Source organism: Pleurodeles waltl, chromosome 9 (genome assembly GCF_031143425.1).
Source record: "Pleurodeles waltl isolate 20211129_DDA chromosome 9, aPleWal1.hap1.20221129, whole genome shotgun sequence".
NCBI classification, from domain to species: domain Eukaryota; kingdom Metazoa; phylum Chordata; class Amphibia; order Caudata; family Salamandridae; genus Pleurodeles; species Pleurodeles waltl.
In genome coordinates, this window is record NC_090448.1 from 912,131,553 (window position 1) to 912,151,209 (window position 19,657).

Here is a 19,657-nt window from a genome sequence, read left to right on the forward strand (position 1 = left end):
ATTGGGAGCCGGGGAGGCAGAGATCCTGCGGGTTCTGTAAACTGCAGTCCCAATCCCTCCAATAGTTGTTTGTGAAAATACACCCAAAGATCTCACCAGCCGCCCTCACCTTTCAACCCAGAATGCTGGTGAAGAAGAAAGGAAAAAAGCTGAGGTCAGCACAAAATCTAAAAAGCAGAAGCTTGCAATCCAAAAATGTTTGCATAGCCAGAGCCTTACTCAAGAGGAAAACATACTGAGTACTGATTTGGGCAAAGGAAAGGCATTGCATTTCTCTGAGGACCTCTATTCCCGCATCAGAAATTTGATTACTGACGCTCTAAAACTGATTGGGGAATATTGAGGATAATCTAGAGTACATGGCAGATGTCATTAAAAAGGGACAACAAATAAGCCCTCTTCAGGTAGGCCCCACAATTCAAGATTGTGATGAACTCCCAGTATATGTGGGTAGTGTTACAGGCCATCCACTAAATGACCTGGTACAGCCTGTCCTGCTTAAACTAATCATATCCCCCACCTACCACTAAACCAGGAGGTGAGGGCCCTGACCCCTATGTAATAGAGGTCTCCTCTAACAGTACTCTCCAGCCACCTTGTAATATAAACTCTGATAAGAATATTATAGATTGGGGACAGGATATGTAGTTTCTTTTGTGGAATATTGCATGGGCCCGGGGAAAACTTTCCAATGAAGATTGGGTGACTTTCGCCAACAATTATATATTATATTTTGCCAAGAAACCTGGGCAGTTGACCCTATTGCCTTAAACTGGTTGAACTTCTATTGCGTACCTGCAACACCATTATCTGCGGGTAAAGGAAAGGGGGGGTTCTGGCTGTTTTCATATCATGCGCCATTGGAAGTTTGAAGGTTTAGATTGTTGCATCTACCTCATGTTATCAAATTTTATATTTGCAACTAATTAATGCGATAAATGTGATTTCATTAAATTTGTACTTTAATTTCTTTTTTACACAGCCCATTGAGATAGTTGAAGAATTAGAGAGTACTTTCTCGGCCTTTGTTGATGGTCAGGGGAAAAATAATGTTTTAAATATATGGGCATGCAATTTTAATATAACTAAATTTATCTATTGTGGGGAGCGCATCTTTGGGTTAACTGATGTACAGGGTGTTAGTATTAACCATTTTACACATTCCACCAATAGTGAAGCTCTAAACCAGATGATTTTGACATACAACTTGACCTAGGCATCAAAAGCTTGTGGACAGGGTAATACTAATCCCCCCACTTTTATAGGTAGGGGCAAGAGAAGTACGATAGATTTTGTGCTCCGGTCAACTGACCTTGTGTGTAATTTAGTAAACCATGAAGTGTGTCCACTGTCTTTTCGTGATCATAATCCTGTCTGTCTACATTTTATTATTAACATTCAAAATGAGGCATAAGATATAGCAAAGTTGCCCATCTGTTATTCTGCAAATAAAGGGACACGATTGAAGTGGAACAATATAGAACCAGACAAGTTCTTTAACGATCTGATAAGTATAACTTCTAATGATATTATTTGTTGCCTTTCACTAGGCAGGCCTCCCAATGATATTCTGGAGATTTTTACCAAAATTGGTAGTACCATAATGCATAATTTATCTACAAACATTTTAACAAGAAAGCACCCCGATAAACCATGATTCAGTCCCGAATGTACAGCAGCACGCAAAGCTTTAAAAAAATCTACTAATAAACGCCATGTAATATGGAGGATGTAAGAGGACCCAGAAAAGCTTATAAACAGGCTTTTGAAAAAAGGAGGGTAGATATCTGAAGCAGGGCCGGGAGGATCTAGAAAAAGCTGCCCATTTAAATTATAATAGACGTTTTTTTTTCTGATACCCCAGCCACTGGCATCGAGTGTCATATTAGTGAAAAGGACTGGATAGATCATTTCTCTCACATCTTTAACCCGAACCTGTGAAGTAGACAAAGAGGGAAAGGGCCCCAGCCAAGTTTCCACAGTGGTTAATGAGGAGTGGTTATCTGATTTGATTGACCATGTAGCTGTTGTCAAAGCTATCCAAGGCACAGCAAGTAGTAAGGCCCCAGGCCCTGATGGGGACCCAGTAGACTTATTTAAATATAACGTCGATTTTTGGGCCCCCCTTCGGACTAATGTCTTGAGTACAGCAGTTAAGGGTAATTTAATGGACTCATGAAAATGGGCCATTATAATGCCCATATTCAAAAAGGGCGATCATAATTTGCCTACATGCTACCGCCCAATTTCATTAATAGACTCTTCAGTAAAGATCCTCTGGCTAGTCATCTCAAGTAAATTGGAGGAATGGGCAGAGACCACCTCCTTTTACTCACCATTTCAATGTGGTTTCAGACCCTGCCTAGGGACCATAGAGCAGGCGCTCAACTTAATCCTTATCTGGGGGAAGTATGTCATGGCCAGGAGAGGTGCCCTCCACATGGCATTCATGGACCTCTTCTGTGCCTTTTCCTTAGTGGACAGGAAAATACTGGGAGAGCTAATGGACCAGGTGGAGCATTGACCAACCTTTGCTGGACTTAGTAAAGCCCTTGCATCAGGATGCAACTACAAAAGTTCGTTATACTCAATCCTAGGATTGCACAAAACCAATTGGTGTTGCTAGAGGAGTGTGACGGGGTTGCATTTTAGACACTTTTTTTTTAATTGTATATTAGCTCTAGGTGTTTTTTTAGAGTCATACAGTAAAGATGTCCCCCGAATTGGCTCACAGGCAGTTCCGGTACTTTTATATATTTCCTTTTAGCATTAACAGGAAATGTCTTGCAGAGTCTTTGAAATTGTTTTAATGAATTTATGCTAAAATTAAATCTTAAGGTCAACCAAAAAAAAGTAATTTGTGATGAGCTGTGGGTCTAAAAGTGCCAAATCCAAATGTTTTAGTATTGGCGGGACCCCTTTTGAGAAAGTACACTTTTTTTAACTACCTAGGGCATCTTGCTTGATGCGAGTGGGTCATGGGAGGGGCTAATTACTCAGAAAGCACAAAAAATGGGGGCAGCCTGTGACATGATGCTTAGATTTGCAAAAAAGATTGGCTGTAAGCCAATAAGAGAGATGATCCAGCTTTATAGGAGTAAATGCCTTTTCATTGAGATATACAGAGCAGGAGTGTGGGGAGGTGCTATGCCAGGGAAGCTGCAGGTGGCAGAAAATAAATTTTTCTGCTGGCTCCTTGCGATTTCCCAAAGTACTGCAAGTTATATTGCACACCTAGAACTCGGAATGGGATTTTTAGAGGAATCTGTGGGTATTGCCTCACCTGTTATTATAGCTGAAAATATGGAGCACCCCTGTGGCTGGATTCTTCCGTACAGTTATGAAGAATTGTTTAAACTTGGATGCATTCAATCCATCTACTTTATCGGACAAGGCTAAGGCTAAGCTTGGTCCATCATATAGTTGCCTTCCCTACAGCTGGTTCTAGGGTAGCTTTTTAAAATATATGGTACAACCATCATTTAACTACTATCTAACCTGTCCCACCAGAATAAATATACAGTAGACCAAGAAGAGAATACACTGTGTATCTTAGATTTTAACAATAAAACATTAGGATTAATTGTTTCTTACATGTTCAAAGAAAACCAGGTAGCAAGATATCTTTTCCTTGAGGGATATCATGCAACATTAGAATTGACAAACATATACTAAAAATATGGAGAGTTGTTTGAAACTCAGTGTTGAGAAGATAGAAATACTGCTCTTTGGTGGGGCTTGTAGAATATGTAACGACCCCTGGTGCACGAAGTAGCTCGGTTTCCGCCATTTTGAACTCACTTCATTGGCTTCCAGTATGTAGGAGGGCCAAATTAAAGCTATTATGTCATGTTCACTGGGCACTAATGATACCTGGCCAGCAATTCTTCTTGATCAGGTTACTTTCTATGAGCATACACAAGCACTCCGCTCGGCAAACCAAGCTATGATCAGGGCCACGAGCATCAATCAAAAAAGCTAGATGGGATGACCGTTCTTTCAATCATTTAGCAGTCACACAATGGAATTCTTTGCCTCTTGATCTCAGTCTTACTCCGGACCTCCTCATATCTCGGAATAGGTTGAAGACCTGGCTATTTCCCCTATAACGGAATTTAGTGCATGGTACCATGCAGTCCTTGATCCAGTACTGGGATATCCAATCGGGAATGATTGTAGCGCTTAATATATTCAATAAATAAATATTGTTCAAAGAAAGTGTCTGGTATTAGTAAAATTGAATTTATTGTAACAGGACTGGATTTTGTATAACAACATGTCCTTGTCATAGCACATGACTTAGTTTCGTCTGCATCATGTTTAAACCCAGATATATTCAGGTTACCAGAAGTATTTTCCAAGGGTTCTAGACAAAAATCAAAAAGTGAAAAAGACAGAAGGCAACCCTGTCTGGTACCTCGGTGTAAATCAAACAAGGGGGAAAGCATCCATTAACATATAAACAAGCTTGCAGATTAGAATGTGATAATTTACTGAATTAAATGAATTTATGGCCAAAACCAAACCAATGAACAGTTTTGAACATATATTGCCAATTTATAGGGTCAAAAGCTTTCTCATCATCTTGAAAAAGTGTCTTTAGTAGAGGTTTTCTTTGACTGGCTTTATATATTAATTGCATACAGAAGTACAACACTGTAAATCCTGTTTCTGTGATATATTGTTAAGTCTAAACTGTTCTGAAAATCTACTTATTCAAAAATTATATCGTGTCATTTACTTCATGGCCAATAGATGCTGCTTTAATTCACCACAGTTTTTTCTGATTTTTTTTTAGCAGCTCAGACATGGAGTTCCGTCCCCACATCTCACGTTTAAGGTACTGTATACACCTGCATGTTATACTAAAGCACAGCATGTATCACTATGCATGCACATATGAACAGCACACCTTTGAATGTTCTTATACTGGAAGAGTTATCCCAAATAATTTATATGTTTTACATGCAAGGTATTTTTTTTTTCAAACGACGGACACACACATTACTCTAGTAATTCGCTGAAAACCATTGGACGCTGTAGTATTCCAGTGGGACCAGAGAAGTACATTGAAGTAGTCCCTTGCTATTTGCTATGTTTGGGTCTGAACTCCACTAAATGCTCACTTTAGTAATTTGAAGGAAGCTGTCACTGTGGCTGTTGGTGGGATAAAAGAAGCAAGAATTAATATTGCAGACGTGCAACTGTGGTATTAGTCCAGGTGGCCAAATAGTTCAAAGTGAATAAATATGATCTTGTTAATTTATTGAAAGAATACCGCAATTACTGCTTAACGGTTAGTGTTATTATAACTAAATTCGATGGTATTAATTTAGTCTTAAAAAAATAAAGACTACTTAGTACTGCTAGAACTGGAATCTATGACATATAGGCCACACACAGGATGTACAATTTCAGTTGAGGAGGTCTGGATCAATGGCAGTTTTTCATGATTACCACTGACTTTGTAAATGAGTTCCATTCATTGCAGGTAAATGTATGACTACGGATTGCATGCATGAATTGCATGGTTATCCAAAGACTAAGGCATGGGACTGGGCATCATTACCCTATATTGGGAAGTCCTGGGTTATGAAGAATTCACTGGATTAGCTTCAGATTCATCCCCCTTTGTAAATTGAATACATACCTCCATACCAGAGGTGCCAAGGTGGTGCTGAACCTTTAGATTCACCAGTGATAATCAAACGCCTTAGCTGAAGATCAGATCTCTGTGGCCTTACACAGAAGTTTATATAATTTCTGTGATGTTCAGTTAAGCGGCTTTAACAAAACTCAAACGTGGATAAAAGCAAATGTGGATACCACTTTAATTGTTGCCCATTATGGTATATTTGAATGTTTTACACATACCATTGAAGCCACACCTCTGCCAGCACCAACCAGAGAAAGATTAGCTTAACAGGAAGCCCATAGACTGCTGATGTGGCTATGTACAGCTATTCGAAGGTAGGATACAGTCGAGTTATAGTGTGATTCCTTTATTTAAGTTCAAAACACATGTTCCTTAGGCCCCACCAGGAGCCTCCATTCAACCTATTGTCCATAACTGGCATAACATGTCACATTCTACATTGAATGCTGCATGGGTCACTCACAACATCAAAATACTCTACACGTGTAAAGGGAGCTGCAAATATGATAATACACATCTTCCTATACAGAACTAGAGACATTCCACCTACCATTTGTGCATGCCAACACTCCACACAGCACCATGGTAAAATGCCCACATACCCAAACACAAAACAACACAAGGTCAAACCTTTCCCAGTTTCCCTTCCATGGGATCAACACACAAAACTGGAGGAGTATCTTGCAGAAGACAGTAAAAAGAGCCAAGAAAAATATCAGACATCAATTAACAATAAAACACAGTTTCCCTGAAGAGTATCAACCATACCAGCAATCTAGCTAATAACGTAGTCTCATATATTCTAAACCTTGTTTATACAAAAACAACACACATGCATAAACATACATGAACATACATGAGACCCACACAGCACGAAAAACAAGGAAGTCTGAAATGAACAAATCCGGTCGTGTGTGTATAGGAAAAATCTACAAACCCTCAGCTTGCAGCCTTTAGGTTAGTCATTCACCTCAGTGAAGCACCCATACATGCCCCCTTCTTCATAGCATAGTTTTTCTAGGTATTTTCAAATATTGAGGCAGAGTCATCCCTAATTTAGGGCCTGATTTAGAGTTTGGTAGAGAGAGTACATCATCGTTGAGTAATGGTCGTCGAAGGTTTTGTCATTTGCCCCATTTAAAGTGAGGAGTTAAACAGCAACTTTCACTGTCCGTCACCGCCTGGTAAAACCTGTCAGTAAGGGACAATAAAAACAGTAAAATGAGCTCCATACCATAGTAGAAAACTCTCATGATGAGAGGTCACAGTTTTTTTTATTTTCAAATACAAAATCCTGCTTTGGGATTTAGTTTTTTAACATGAAAACAATATTGAAAGTTTGAAGTACAGGTCCATCATGTTGATAGAGCCTGCACTCAAACTTTCAATTCACTTACACGAATGGGTCCTTCTCAAAGTAAAGGCCTTTCAGACCATCAAGAACATCCTATCCAATAACACAGCCTTTTCCTACTGTGATCCCCAAGCACTGTGAGACGGTTGTTGATTTTTATTGTGTGTTTTGCCTGCTGTTCTGACTCACTGCTACTCATTCATTATACATGTCAATATCAGAGGGAAAATATTTTTGAACTGAGAGGGAAGGTTTTGCAGTAATTTGGGGATGCAAGCATTTTCAGATATATCAATAGGGGCACACTTTATTCACAAACCTCAGTTCAGCAATGTGCTCTTTACTGAGGTCAGTGCATCAACACCGAGAACAGACAAGTGATCCTTGAAAAGGTCTGTACAGCTGATGGCCATGTAATTTCCCCCTGTCACTAAGACCTGCAACAGACTTACATTCCCTGCAAATGACTACATGAGCTAGAGTTAGGCATCAAGGCACTAATTGGCAGGAATTTAGGTTTTTAGATGGTCAGAAAAATGAGTTGAAATGAGGGCAAAGGCTTTGGACCTGAAGGCTATTTCTAGTTTAGGATGTTTTGCATCTGTCCCTGTATTATCTTCCTTATCCTCTACAGCATTTCCCTGATCACACGTTTAGAGGGGCCTTGAAACTCTTACATCTGCCAAGTCTTCCCTACAATGCTTTTTTTTCTAAGCCCTTATTCCCTGTGGCTTTTTTGGGGTCTGACACTGTAAGAAATTGGGTTATTAGATGAGATGAGTGAGATCCCTACTTAAATAATAAACACAGTCCTTGTCAGAGTGAACTACAAATTTCACTAAATAAACCTCTGTTATACCCTCTGGCGGTCCTTCAAATCAGCCGGCCCTATAAGGTACTCAGTACTTGCACTTCTTTAATTTGTAAGGGAGAGTACCAGCACTTCATAGCACTGCTCCAGTGCTTTTAATGGGAGAATACCGGCACATCTCAGCAGAACACTTGGGAAAAGGAGTACCTGCACTTCCATATTTCCATTTTAAGCACTGCCCTCTTGAAGCTTGGGACTAAAACTGTTAGGCTTAACTTAGAGGCAGGCAATGTGTAAAGTATTTATGCAGCACTCAAACAGTATTAAAGTTAAAACACAACCTACGAAAAATCCCAAACCAATTTAGAAGAGTACATAATATTTAAATGAGTAAAATTACATCAAAGGTGAAACAAATTCAATACATAGAATGGAGTTCTGAATTTTGTAAGTATAAATAGCACTATAAAGCAAAAGGGCTAGACTGGACTGGGGCAAAGTCACAATTTCAGGTCCACTGCGATAAAACCCGGGTCAGATACAGAGACCAGGTTCTTCCCCATCGAATAATTACCTTGTCACGCAGTCCAGTTCCATGTGAGGAGCCTTAGCCTGAGCTTGATGTTGGCAGGGGTTGCGAGGAGAACTTTGTTGGCGCAAAGAGCATGTCACAGTTGGAGATTCCCAATGATAGAAGAAATGACCAGCCATTGCTGACGTGATAAGCAGGTCGTCATCAGAGCTTCACATTGGCAAGTGACATGGGTGGTTGTTTACAAGGAGCCAAGAACTTTTGTATTTTCAACTGGAGTCCAGTTTTTGCAGTTTGCAGGTTGGTCGAATGCACTCTAACACCAGCCAAGGGTTGAGAACCTGGGGAGGCACCTCGCAGGGGGTCAGCATTCACTCTAGCAGTAGGGCTGATGCTGGTCCAGTTAGTGCTGGTCAGCTCAAAAGTTGCAGTGTAGGTCACTGGAAGCTTGTGTTGGCTGCAGAAACATATGCTATGCACACTCCTGCCATCTAGTGCTGGGCTTGAACTCTACAACTTGTTTTTCTTTTACTGACGACATGGCATCGAGTCTCCTCCTCTTTAGGAGACTGCGCATGTTCAACAGCTCCATTGTCAGATTGATTTTTTTGCATCATTGGGTTTGGATGGACTGAGCTGGAGCACATTGCATCATCAATGCCTTCACAGTCAATGGAAGTGCAACGGGCTCAAAGAGAATTCTACTTGAAGAATCCATCGCTGCCTCGTCAGCCATCAGATTCAAGTTTTCCACTGAGAATGTTTGGCTCGGCAATGAAAGGAGAAAACAAGAGACTTTTCAGAAAGTGCCCTTGATGTGCATACACATACTCTGATCAGTAGGACAATTGCAACCTCTGCTTGTCACTTGAGCACAACGAGCAGGACTGCGCTGCCTATTCAAGACAAAACACTACACTCCAGACATTACTGCCACCTAGTTCATAATGTGGAGTTGGAGGAGGGTTGGAATTCTCTGCACAGGAACATCAGCAGCTAGAGATCAACAAGGAAGAGGAGGAGGACATTCTGTAGGGGGAGGAGTTATCCTGTGCAGCCCGCACAATATTACTTCCAAGGACTCCAGTCATCATAAGGTAAAAGATCACAAAGTACATGGAGCATGCGGTCATTATTCCTGTGGAACTTGACATTACACCACCTTTAAAACCAATGTCACCGTCATCCTTTCATTCAGACGATGCAGGCAAAAGGAGCTAGCTTCACTTGTTTCACACATGACACAGGCTCACAGGGAAACGCCAAACAAAGCCCAGACCCTTGGGACGCATACAATGTAGTATTACCAGACCCAGACATTGAGGTGCTGCAGTGCCAGTCGCAACTAAAGCATCACCCCCTGACCATACTCCCTCCTATCATAGTGTTACTCAGCGTGGTCCTGAATACCATATAGTCCAAATGCATACTATAGAAGAGGAAACCGGCATCTTAGTCAAGACTTTCTCTAAGACAGATCGCTGCATTCAGTACCTACCAATGACAGGGACAATGCTGAAAATATCCACCCAGATATTGAAAGACCCAGTAAAATCTAGGGTATTTACACCAGACATTGAATATGAATTACAGACACATTTTATATCAGAGGCCATCCAACAGCTGACTCCCTGGTTGTGAAAACTGCAAGGAAAAGGGCCGTGTCCAGGAGTACTGGAGACACACCTTCTCTGGATAAGGAGAGTAAACAAATAGATGTGGCAGGAAAATGGGTGGCAGCGGGCCATGCAAATCACTGGTGCGAGCCAGCTCAGTGGGTTTAATATCATATTATAATAGGGCTACTTGGAACAACATGGAAGATTTGCTATAAAATCTCCCAGAGCATTACAAAAAGAGAAGAGAGGAGTTAGTCAGTTAGGGTAGACAAATCTATAACGCAACAATACAATGCACATTAGACAGCGCAGACGGTGCCGCAAGAGGTATAAATGCCTCAATCCCTCTGCATAGGCTTGCTTCGCTACACATCTCTGGGTTCAAACCTGAGGTGCACCAACACCTGCTTAATGTCCTATTTGAAGGGGAACATCACATTGGCCTAGAGGTAGACTCCTAGTTAGGAAAAATAAAAAAGACAGAAAATATGTGGTGGCACTGCAGTTGACTACACTATGTCAGCAGTCCTTTCACAGAAATCAGGGCAGAGGGCCCTCCAAGTCCACCGCCTCTGACAGTCAAACATATAAAAAGCAACAACAGACAAATCACCAACAAGGTGGTAAAAGTTACTACAGAAAGGACTTCAAGGGAAGTTACCAGAGAGGCACAGTTAGAGGAACTACCAGCAAGGGAGCTTTCACCTCCAAACAATGACTCACCACACATTCCTCCCAGACACAGTACCTGTTGGCAGAAGGCTGCAGCAGTTTCACTAACTGTGGCCTCAAATTACATCAGACCTGTGGTTACTATGCATAGTACGCCATGGATGCTGCCTGGAACTAATCTCCACCTCCAAACATTCCTCCACACATACAGACCCTCAACCCTCAGCATCTTCACCTTCTCAAAGAGGGGGCAAAAGTTCTTCTGTTAAAGGGTGCCATTGAACAGACACCACATCAAGGGAGTATATTCCCTATACAATGTATTACCCAAAAAAGCTGGGATTCTCAGCCACATACTGGCCCTTTTCCCTCTCAATCACTACATTCCATCACAGCACTTTCACATGGTAACAGTACAGGATATAATACCACTGATGCAAGAAGGTGACTTCATGACGTCACTCAACTTGAAGGACACATACTTTCACATACCGTTTCACCCGGCACCTCGCCGGTATCTCAGGTTTATTGTAAGTGGACATCATTACTAGTTAGTTCAAAGTGCTGCTGTTTGGGGTGATGACAACCCCTAGAGTGTTTATAAAATGCCTAGCAGTAGTGGCAGGCCACTTGAGAAGACACAATATTCATGTCTTCCTGTATCTCGACGATTTGCTGATCAAGAGTTCAACAAAACAAAGGTGCCTGCTGGATACACCAGCTTCCATCAGTCTGTTACACAAATTGAGGTTCACTGTAAATGCCACCAAATCTCATTTACAGCCCCTTCAGATACAGTCATATCTGGGGTAGTCCTCAATTCGGAATCAGCCACAGCATACCCCTATGCCCAGAGGGTTCTCAATCTCCTGAACCAACTGGCACTTTTTCTGCCACAATATCACCTGTCAGTTAAATCAGTGATGGGCCTTCTGGGCATGATGGCATCCTGTATAGCAATAGTTCCTCATGCCAGGCTCCACATACAACCTTTACAGGAGTGCCTAGCATCTCAGTGGCCACAGGCGGGGCAGTTTAGAGTATGGTGGCTCTAAAAGCATTCCTCCCCAGTATTCTACAAACAGGCAACATTATAGCAAAATATTACATTCAGAAACAATGAGGAACACACTCAGTTGGCACAGGACATCTAGCACTGGGCTATCCTCCATTACAACCACATCCTGGTGGAGTATCTCCCAGGAGTGGACAATTAATTGGCAGACCTGCTGAGCAGGACTCAGAAACAAGTCCACAAGTAGGAAATCCACACCCAAGTCCTCCACCACTACTTCTGCTGGTGGAGAACATCAGACATGGATCTGCTCACCACCTTAAACACAAAATGAAACTTTGACTCCAAGTACCACCATCCGCAGTCCATGAGAAATGCTCTCTGAATTAATTGGTTAGGGATATTTACAAACGCTCTTCTGCTTCTCCCACTCCTTCCATATCTTGTCAGGAAACTCAGTCAGATATCTCTGAAGATGATTCTAGTACCGCCCACATAGGCATGCAAACCCTGGTTTACAACACTCCTAGATTTGTCCCTAGTGCATCATGAGAGGCTCTCCAACACACTAAGCCTTCTCACCCACAGAAAGGGCACAGTAAGATATCCAAACAACTCAACCTGGTAATCTGGCTCCTGAAGTCGTAGAGTTTGAGTACTTACGATTGCCCCTAGAGAGTATGGACATTCAACAAGAGGCAAGTCACCAGAGCTTGTTATGGAGCTGAGTGGAAACACTTTATAAACTACTGTATGTCCCAGCATATAGACCCTTGTGCTCTGACAGTATACCAGATAGTATGTTGTTTGTTAACACCTACAAAAGCCACATTTAGCATACACTTCCTTACCACTGCACCCTGTGTAGATTAAGGCTTATCTGCTAAGCTGTAAGCATCAGTCACTTTTTCAAATTCCTGCTATTAAGATTTTTATGGAAGGTTTTAAAAGAATATTTCCACCACATGCACCACCGGTATCCTCCTGGAATTTGAATGTTGTTCTTACATGGTTAGTGGCTACACCGTTTGAACTGTTGCATGATTGTCTACAACAGTTGCTTGCTCTCTTGGAAGGTTGCTTTCCTAGTAGCTATCACCTCCCTAAGAAGGGTTCGTGAAAGTCATGCTCTTACCCTAGGAGAACCTTTTTTTCAAGAAGAAGTATGGTTGCAGGCAAATCCTAAATTTCTTCAAATGTTTGCATTTCCTGAGCCAGAACCATAGAAGAGAGAGCATTTCATACACTCGATGTTAAAAAAAACACTAATGTACTGCATTGAGAGAACCAGACCTTTTAGAAAAACACAACATTGTGTGCCTCTCTCAAATCCAAGAAAGGTAAAAACCATTTCTAATGCAGGTATTGCACAGTGGGTTGTGAAGTGTATTTAAATTTGCTACATTAAAGCGAAACATAGGGCCATATTTTTAAAAAGTGGCGCTGCACCCAGTGCAGCGCCACTTTTCTTAGCGCCCCCCCCCAATGCCTCCATGTGTTCGCCGTATCTAAGATATGGCGCACTATGGCGGTAGTTAGGGAACTAGTGTCAGAATGTTTGACGCTAGTTCAGAGCTGTGCAAGATTAGCATAAAAAATGTGTACACTAATCCTGCAAAGCCCATTGAAGGCCATTGTAAACAATGGTGTGCCTCCTTTTAACGCCTGCTCTGAGCAGGCATTTGAAAGTGCCGAAAAAATGACTTAAAGAAATCTCTTTGCACCATTTTTTCAGCCCCCCTAACGGGGGTACACCCCTTTTGCATGCATTATGCCTGGAGCAGGCATAATGTAGCACAACTGTTACAAAGAGGCGCAATGCATGGATTGCACCACTTTGTAAATATTGCGCAGGGAAAAGGCCACCTTAGCCTCACCTTAGTGATGATAAGGCAGCACTAAATTGGCGCTAGGCCCTCTTGTATCATGGCCATACTTTACCAACAGACCCATGCGCACATTCTCCTAAAATGAAAGGTGTTTCCATGGCTTTCTTGAGAAAGATTGCTTTAGCTGATATTTGTAAAGGAGCTACTTGTTCAAGTTCACTCTCATTCACTAACCACCATTGTGTGGGTGTCCAAGCAAGACAGCAATCTCTTGTGGGAGAAACAGTCCTATGGAGGATTTTTAAAACAAAGCACCATCTAATGCCTAGATCCACCACAAAAGGAATACTGCTTTACAGTCTATGCATAGCATGTGTATCTGCAGCCAACACATGATGCGAGTGGAGTAAGTTACTTACCTTGCAGGCAACTATTTGTAGCGTGTAGTGCTGCAAATTCACACGTGCCCGCCCACCTCCCCAGCAAGCATACGCTGGAGTCAGATTTATACGTATTAGAAGTTGTAGATTCAAATATGTAGATTCTCTGAGGCCCATATTTAACAGAAAATGACAGAGAGCAATGCTGCACCAAAATTGGCAGCACCGCGCTCCATCATTTTCACAACTCAGGGATTTAATAGAATATGGTGCACCCCTGTGTTGTCCCCTGCTCCGGCGCTAAATTTGCAGTTGAGTGCCAACACAGCCACCCTTGTGCCATGGTGCAAAGATGGCTGCGTTGAGAGGGACACCTTTCTACACAAAACAATCCGAAATTGTGATTTCCTGTTTCTGTGTGTGCTGCAGAACGCAGTTCACATAGAAACAGCAAAAAACGGGGAGAAATAAAAATATTTATCCTCGTTGCGCCCTTCTAACGCCATGTGGCATTAGATTTTAGCGCTGCCTCAGGTTTACGAAAACTCATAAATCTTGGGCAACATCAGAATGCAATGGGTGTTGCTGTGCACACGCGCAGCAACACCCATTGCACGCCCCTTCCCCGCAAACTGCTGCGTGTGAAGGGGCCTTATTTACAAGGTGGCATTAAGTGGCAAAAAGTGGCTTAACAACACTTTGTAAATACAGTGCAGGGCATAGTGCCACCGGAAAAGTGAAGCTCCAGTGGCGCTATGGGCTCTTAAATATGTTCCTTAGTTTAACGCACATACATTCATACTTTAAAGTAACTTCCCTAGCTGCATCCTCACTTGCCATTATGGTGGGGAAAAACGATTAACCTAACAGTGGAGCTGTTGAGCATGTGCATTCTCTCGAAGAGGAGCAGACTCAATGTCACGTAGGCAATAAAAGACTTCTTCAAGAAAAACAAGTTGTACAGTCCGAGCCGAACACTATGGTGGTCATTCTGACCTCGGCGGTAAAAGGCGCCTACCGCCGGTCAGAAATCCTCCATAATCCCGCCGCGGTCGCGGAAACCCGCCACGGTCATTCTGACCCGCAGAAGGCAAACCTCCGAAAATCCGACAGCCACAACAGACCGCCAGACCAGCGGTCGGCGGAAAAGTGGAGGTGACAAAACCTCCACCGTCACGCCAACAGAAATACGCCCATGCCATTACGACCCACGAATCCACGCGGCGGTCTTTCAAACGCGGTATTCCATTGGCGGGACACACCGCCGCGGTCAGAATACACACAAACGAACAAAACTCAGCCACATTGGCCGATTTGAATACCACACACCTGATACACATACACACACCACTCCCACACACACAATACAATATAAAACACACACCCACATCACCCACAAACCCCTACGACCAAAAATTCTGAAATAAGGCCAGAGCGAGACACCACCATCCACAAACTAGCAGCCACAGCCACTCAACACCATCACCCACACACTATCCACACACAAAACAACACACACCACCACACTCAACACACTTAACTACACATACTCCACCCCACACATCATACACACCACCCCATGGCACCCCAAAGACACCCCCGCTTCTCAGACGAAGAACTCAGGGTCATGGTGGAGGAAATCGTTCGGGTAGAGCCCCAGCTGTTCGGCACACAGGTCTAATACACCAGCATTGCCCGGAGGACGGAGCTATGGCAGAGGATTGTCGACAGGGTCAACGCTGTGGGACAGCACCCCAGAAATCGGGAAGACATCAGGAAGCGATGGAACGACCTACGGGGGAAGGTGCATTCCATGGTATCCAGGCACAACATCGCCGTGCAGAAGACTGGCGGAGGACCCCCACCTCAACCCCCACAATTTACAACATGGGAGGAGGAAGTCTTGAACATCCTGCATCCTGACGGCCTCGCAGGAGTCGGCGGAGGAATGGATACTGGTAAGTTGAAGCTTCACTACTGCTTCCCCCCCACCTGCATGCCAAATCATACCCCAACCCTCACCCCCATCCTCGAACCCCACCCTCACCCCCACCCCCATCCTCACCCCCACCCTCACCCCCACCACCATCCTCACCCCCACCACCATCCTCACCCCCACCCCCAGCACACCTATTCCCTGCCAATGTCTCACCATCACAACCCACACATCCAAAAACCTAGGCCTGCATGCGTCCACTAAGCATGGACACCCATCACCAAAGCATGCCCAATGCATATACACATCCCCCCCACAAGCCACCCTCACCAAAGCCCCCACACACGAATGCCAGCACTTGGGGACACGGGAACCCACAGATACACCCATATGCCACACATTGAAACTATAACCATACCTCTATACCCCTGCAGGACCCGACCGTCAACACACCGCCGCGGAGGGCCCAGAATTCTCCACACCCCCCACCCAAGAGGCCGTCAGCGATGACAGCAGCTCTGTCGACCTGGACACCGATGACCAGCCCGGACCATCGGGGACCTCTGGACAGTCGGTTCCCCTCACACAGGCCCAGGCCACTACAGACCCAAACCCCTCTGGGAACACCAGCACAGCTCCCACCCAGCGGGCCCATGCCTCTGTCTCCAGGGCGCGTCAATCTGCGGTGTGTCTACCACTACAGGGCATCCAGGATAACCCACCACCCCAACAACAACAGGGACCTGGGGGCAGTGGTAGTGGGCACACCGGCCAGGGGGCAGAGGCCCAGGGAAACAGGGCAACTCGGAGGGCAGCTGTGCGACAGGGGGGGGACGGGCCCAGGGAACCCACTCTCCACGAGGTCCTCACCACCATCATGGGAGCATACAACCGCTCCCAGGAGACGATGGCGACGGTACTGGCCCGGTTCCAGGAGATCCAGGTACTGCAGGAGGAACACTATCGGGGGTACAGGGAGGACATCAGAGCCCTCACCTCCACCCTGGTTACCATGGTAGGGCTGCTGCAGGACCTCATCAACACCAGGACGGACACTCAACAACACCAAAGGGCACCTGCCACTAGCCTGGACCAAGAACAGCCAACCACCTCCGCCGGCGCTAGTGGACAGGAGGCCCCCGCACAGCAGCAGCCCACCAGACCCCCACCTCCTGCAGGAGAAGAACCACCCCGCAAGAGGGCCCTGAGATCTCGCAAGAAGACAGAGTAGGATGTCAAGACCCCCGCCAGCAAAGGATACCACCTGATGTCATCCCACTGTCCCACATTGTCACCCTGTCCATCCTTGAACTGCCCATGCTCCATCTCTCCACAGGCCTCTGGACAATGCACCTGTGTGACTGTTACTCTGGACTCTGCCATGGACATTCCTTCACCATAGCCCCCACCCACTTGAAACCACCCATCCCATTTTGAGCACTTAAATAAACACCTATTTTGCACAAAACTATCTGGAGTCTGGCTGTGATTTCAAAATATTGTAATTGACATGACAGTGCAAATATGTCCTTGTACATAGTGAAGTCAACAAACAGCTGCCACAAAGCTGTAGTCCATGGGGAAACGAAGCACAGGACTCGTAGTGGGGACCCCAGATGTGAAATAGGGAGGGAAAAGCCACAACTCAGTCATCATACACTGGGGCAAATAGACAGGCAGCAGAGATGCAGGAGAGTAGTTCACATTTACTAAATTATCTTTGAATTGTTACCTGTGTCCTATTGGAAGTACTGTTCAATGATTCTGTCCCTGTTGTCTGTTTCAGCCCCGTCGTCTTCCTCCTCGTCACTCTCCTCAGGTTCCACCGCTGCCACAACACCACCGTCTCGACCATCCTCCTGCAGGAAAGGCACCTGGCGGCGCAAAGCCAGGTTGTGAAGCATGCAGCAGGCCACGATGATGTGACACACCTTCTTAGGTGAGTACATTAGGGATCCACCTGTCATATGCAGGCACCGAAACCTGGCCTTTAGGAGGCCAAAGGTGCGTTCGATCACCCTCCTAGTACGCCCATGGGCCTCATTGTACCGTTCCTCTGCCCTGGTCCGGGGATTCCTTACTGGGGTCAGTAGCCACGACAGGTTGGGGTACCCAGAGTCCCCCAATAGCCATACACGGTGTCTCTCTAGCTGTTCCATCACGTAAGGGATGCTGCTATTCCTCAGGATGTAGGCGTCATGCACTGACCCTGGGAATTTGGCATTTACATGCGAGATGTACTGGTCAGCCAAACACACCACCTGGATGTTCATTGAATGGTAACTTTTTCTGTTCCTGTACACCTGCTCCCTTTCTCTTGGGGGAACCAAAGCCACATGGGTCCCATCAATGGCACCAATGACGTTGGGAATATGTCCAAGGGTGTAGAAATCACCCTTCACTGCAGCCAATTCGCCCACCTCAGGGAAAATGATGTAGCTCCTCACGTATTTCATCAGGGCAGACAACACTCTGGATAACACCTTCGAAAACATGGGCTGAGACATCCCAGAAGCAATTCCCACTGTTGTCTGAAATGACCCACTTGCCAAGAAATGGAGTACTGACAGGACCTGCACCAGAGGGGGAATCCCTGTGGGTTGGCGGATGGGGGACATCAGGTCGGGCTCCAGCTGGGCACACAGTTCATGTATAGTGGCACGGTTAAGACGGTAGGTCAGGATAATGTGGCGTTCTTCCATTGTCGACAGGTCCACCAGCGGTCGGTACACGGGAGGATTCATCCGTCTCCTCGCCCAACCCAGCGGACGGTGCCTAGGAAGGACAACATGGAGCACACAGTCAAGCAACCCACAGGTACGTACTCACAGCTAGCACAGTAAACGATTCTCTATGCAGTGAATGGCGTGTCTGAGTGGCTATGCAAGGCCTAGGCCTGTGTGACGCAGTTGAAATTGAGCCATGTGGACCCTCGAAATGGCGGCTGCCTGACCTGTGAAGTGTGACAATGGGATGTGAGGTCAATGCGCTGGCGTGGCACACCGCGGCGGGCGGCGGGCGAAGACCGCGGCGCGAAGCCGCATTGGTTAACATTGAAGCCTATGGGTTTCAGGAGCCAATGGCGAAGGGCGCCGGCGGTGGCGGTACGCACCGCCGCAGTACGCACCGCCGCGGACGTGACCGCCATTTTCTATCTACTTATCCACTTGCGACTTGAACTTTCACAGGAGAGGACCTATACTGCAAGTGTTGCTGTGACCTCGGTCTGGAAGGGACAATGGCTGCTGCGCCTGGGGAAAGGGCCCCTGCCTTCACTGGAGAGGAGTTGGAGAAACTTGTGGATGGGGTCCTCCCCCAGTATGCGCTACTCTACGGTCCTCCAGACCAACAAGTGAGTTTAATTCAATCTGGATTTGGGGCCACTGGCTGGCTTGGGGGCCTGGCGGGGGGCCTGGCGGGGATGGGGGGGCATGTTGGGGCTGGCGGGGGGCCTGGCGGGGATGGGGGGGCATGTTGGGCCTGGTGGGGGGCATGGCGGGGGGCCTGGCGGGGATGGGGGGCGTTGGGCCTGGCTTGGGGGCCTGGCGGGGGGCCTGGCGGGGATGGGGGGGCATGTTGGGGCTGGCGGGGGGCCTGGCGGGGATGGGGGGGCATGTTGGGGCTGGCGGGGGGCCTGGCGGGGATGGGGGGCATGTTGGGCCTGGTGGGGGGCATGGCGGGGGGCCTGGCGGGGATGGGGGGGCATGTTGGGGCTGGCGGGGGGCCTGGCGGGGATGGGGGGCATGTTGGGCCTGGTGGGGGGCATGGCGGGGGGCCTGGCGGGGATGGGGGGGCATGTTGGGGCTGGCGGGGGGCCTGGCGGGGATGGGGGGCGTTGGGCCACTGGCAACGA

The 19,657-nt window shown here is 45.9% G+C and overlaps 1 protein-coding gene across 10 annotated transcripts in view; it reads left to right on the forward strand.

Annotated features, from left to right (window-relative positions):
- BDKRB2 (bradykinin receptor B2) overlaps positions 1-19,657 on the forward strand; it is a 441,339-nt gene that overhangs the window by 281,307 nt on the left and 140,375 nt on the right. For 8 of the 10 annotated variants that reach the window (XM_069208259.1, XM_069208258.1, XM_069208257.1 and 5 more), the window contains one exon: positions 4,799-4,840. In XM_069208259.1, the coding sequence (XP_069064360.1) occupies positions 4,809-4,840 (32 nt within the window). In that variant the 5' untranslated portion in view covers positions 4,799-4,808. The remainder of the gene's footprint in view (positions 1-4,798; positions 4,841-19,657) is intronic. The other 2 variants (XM_069208264.1, XM_069208265.1) reach the window with 1 other exon arrangement.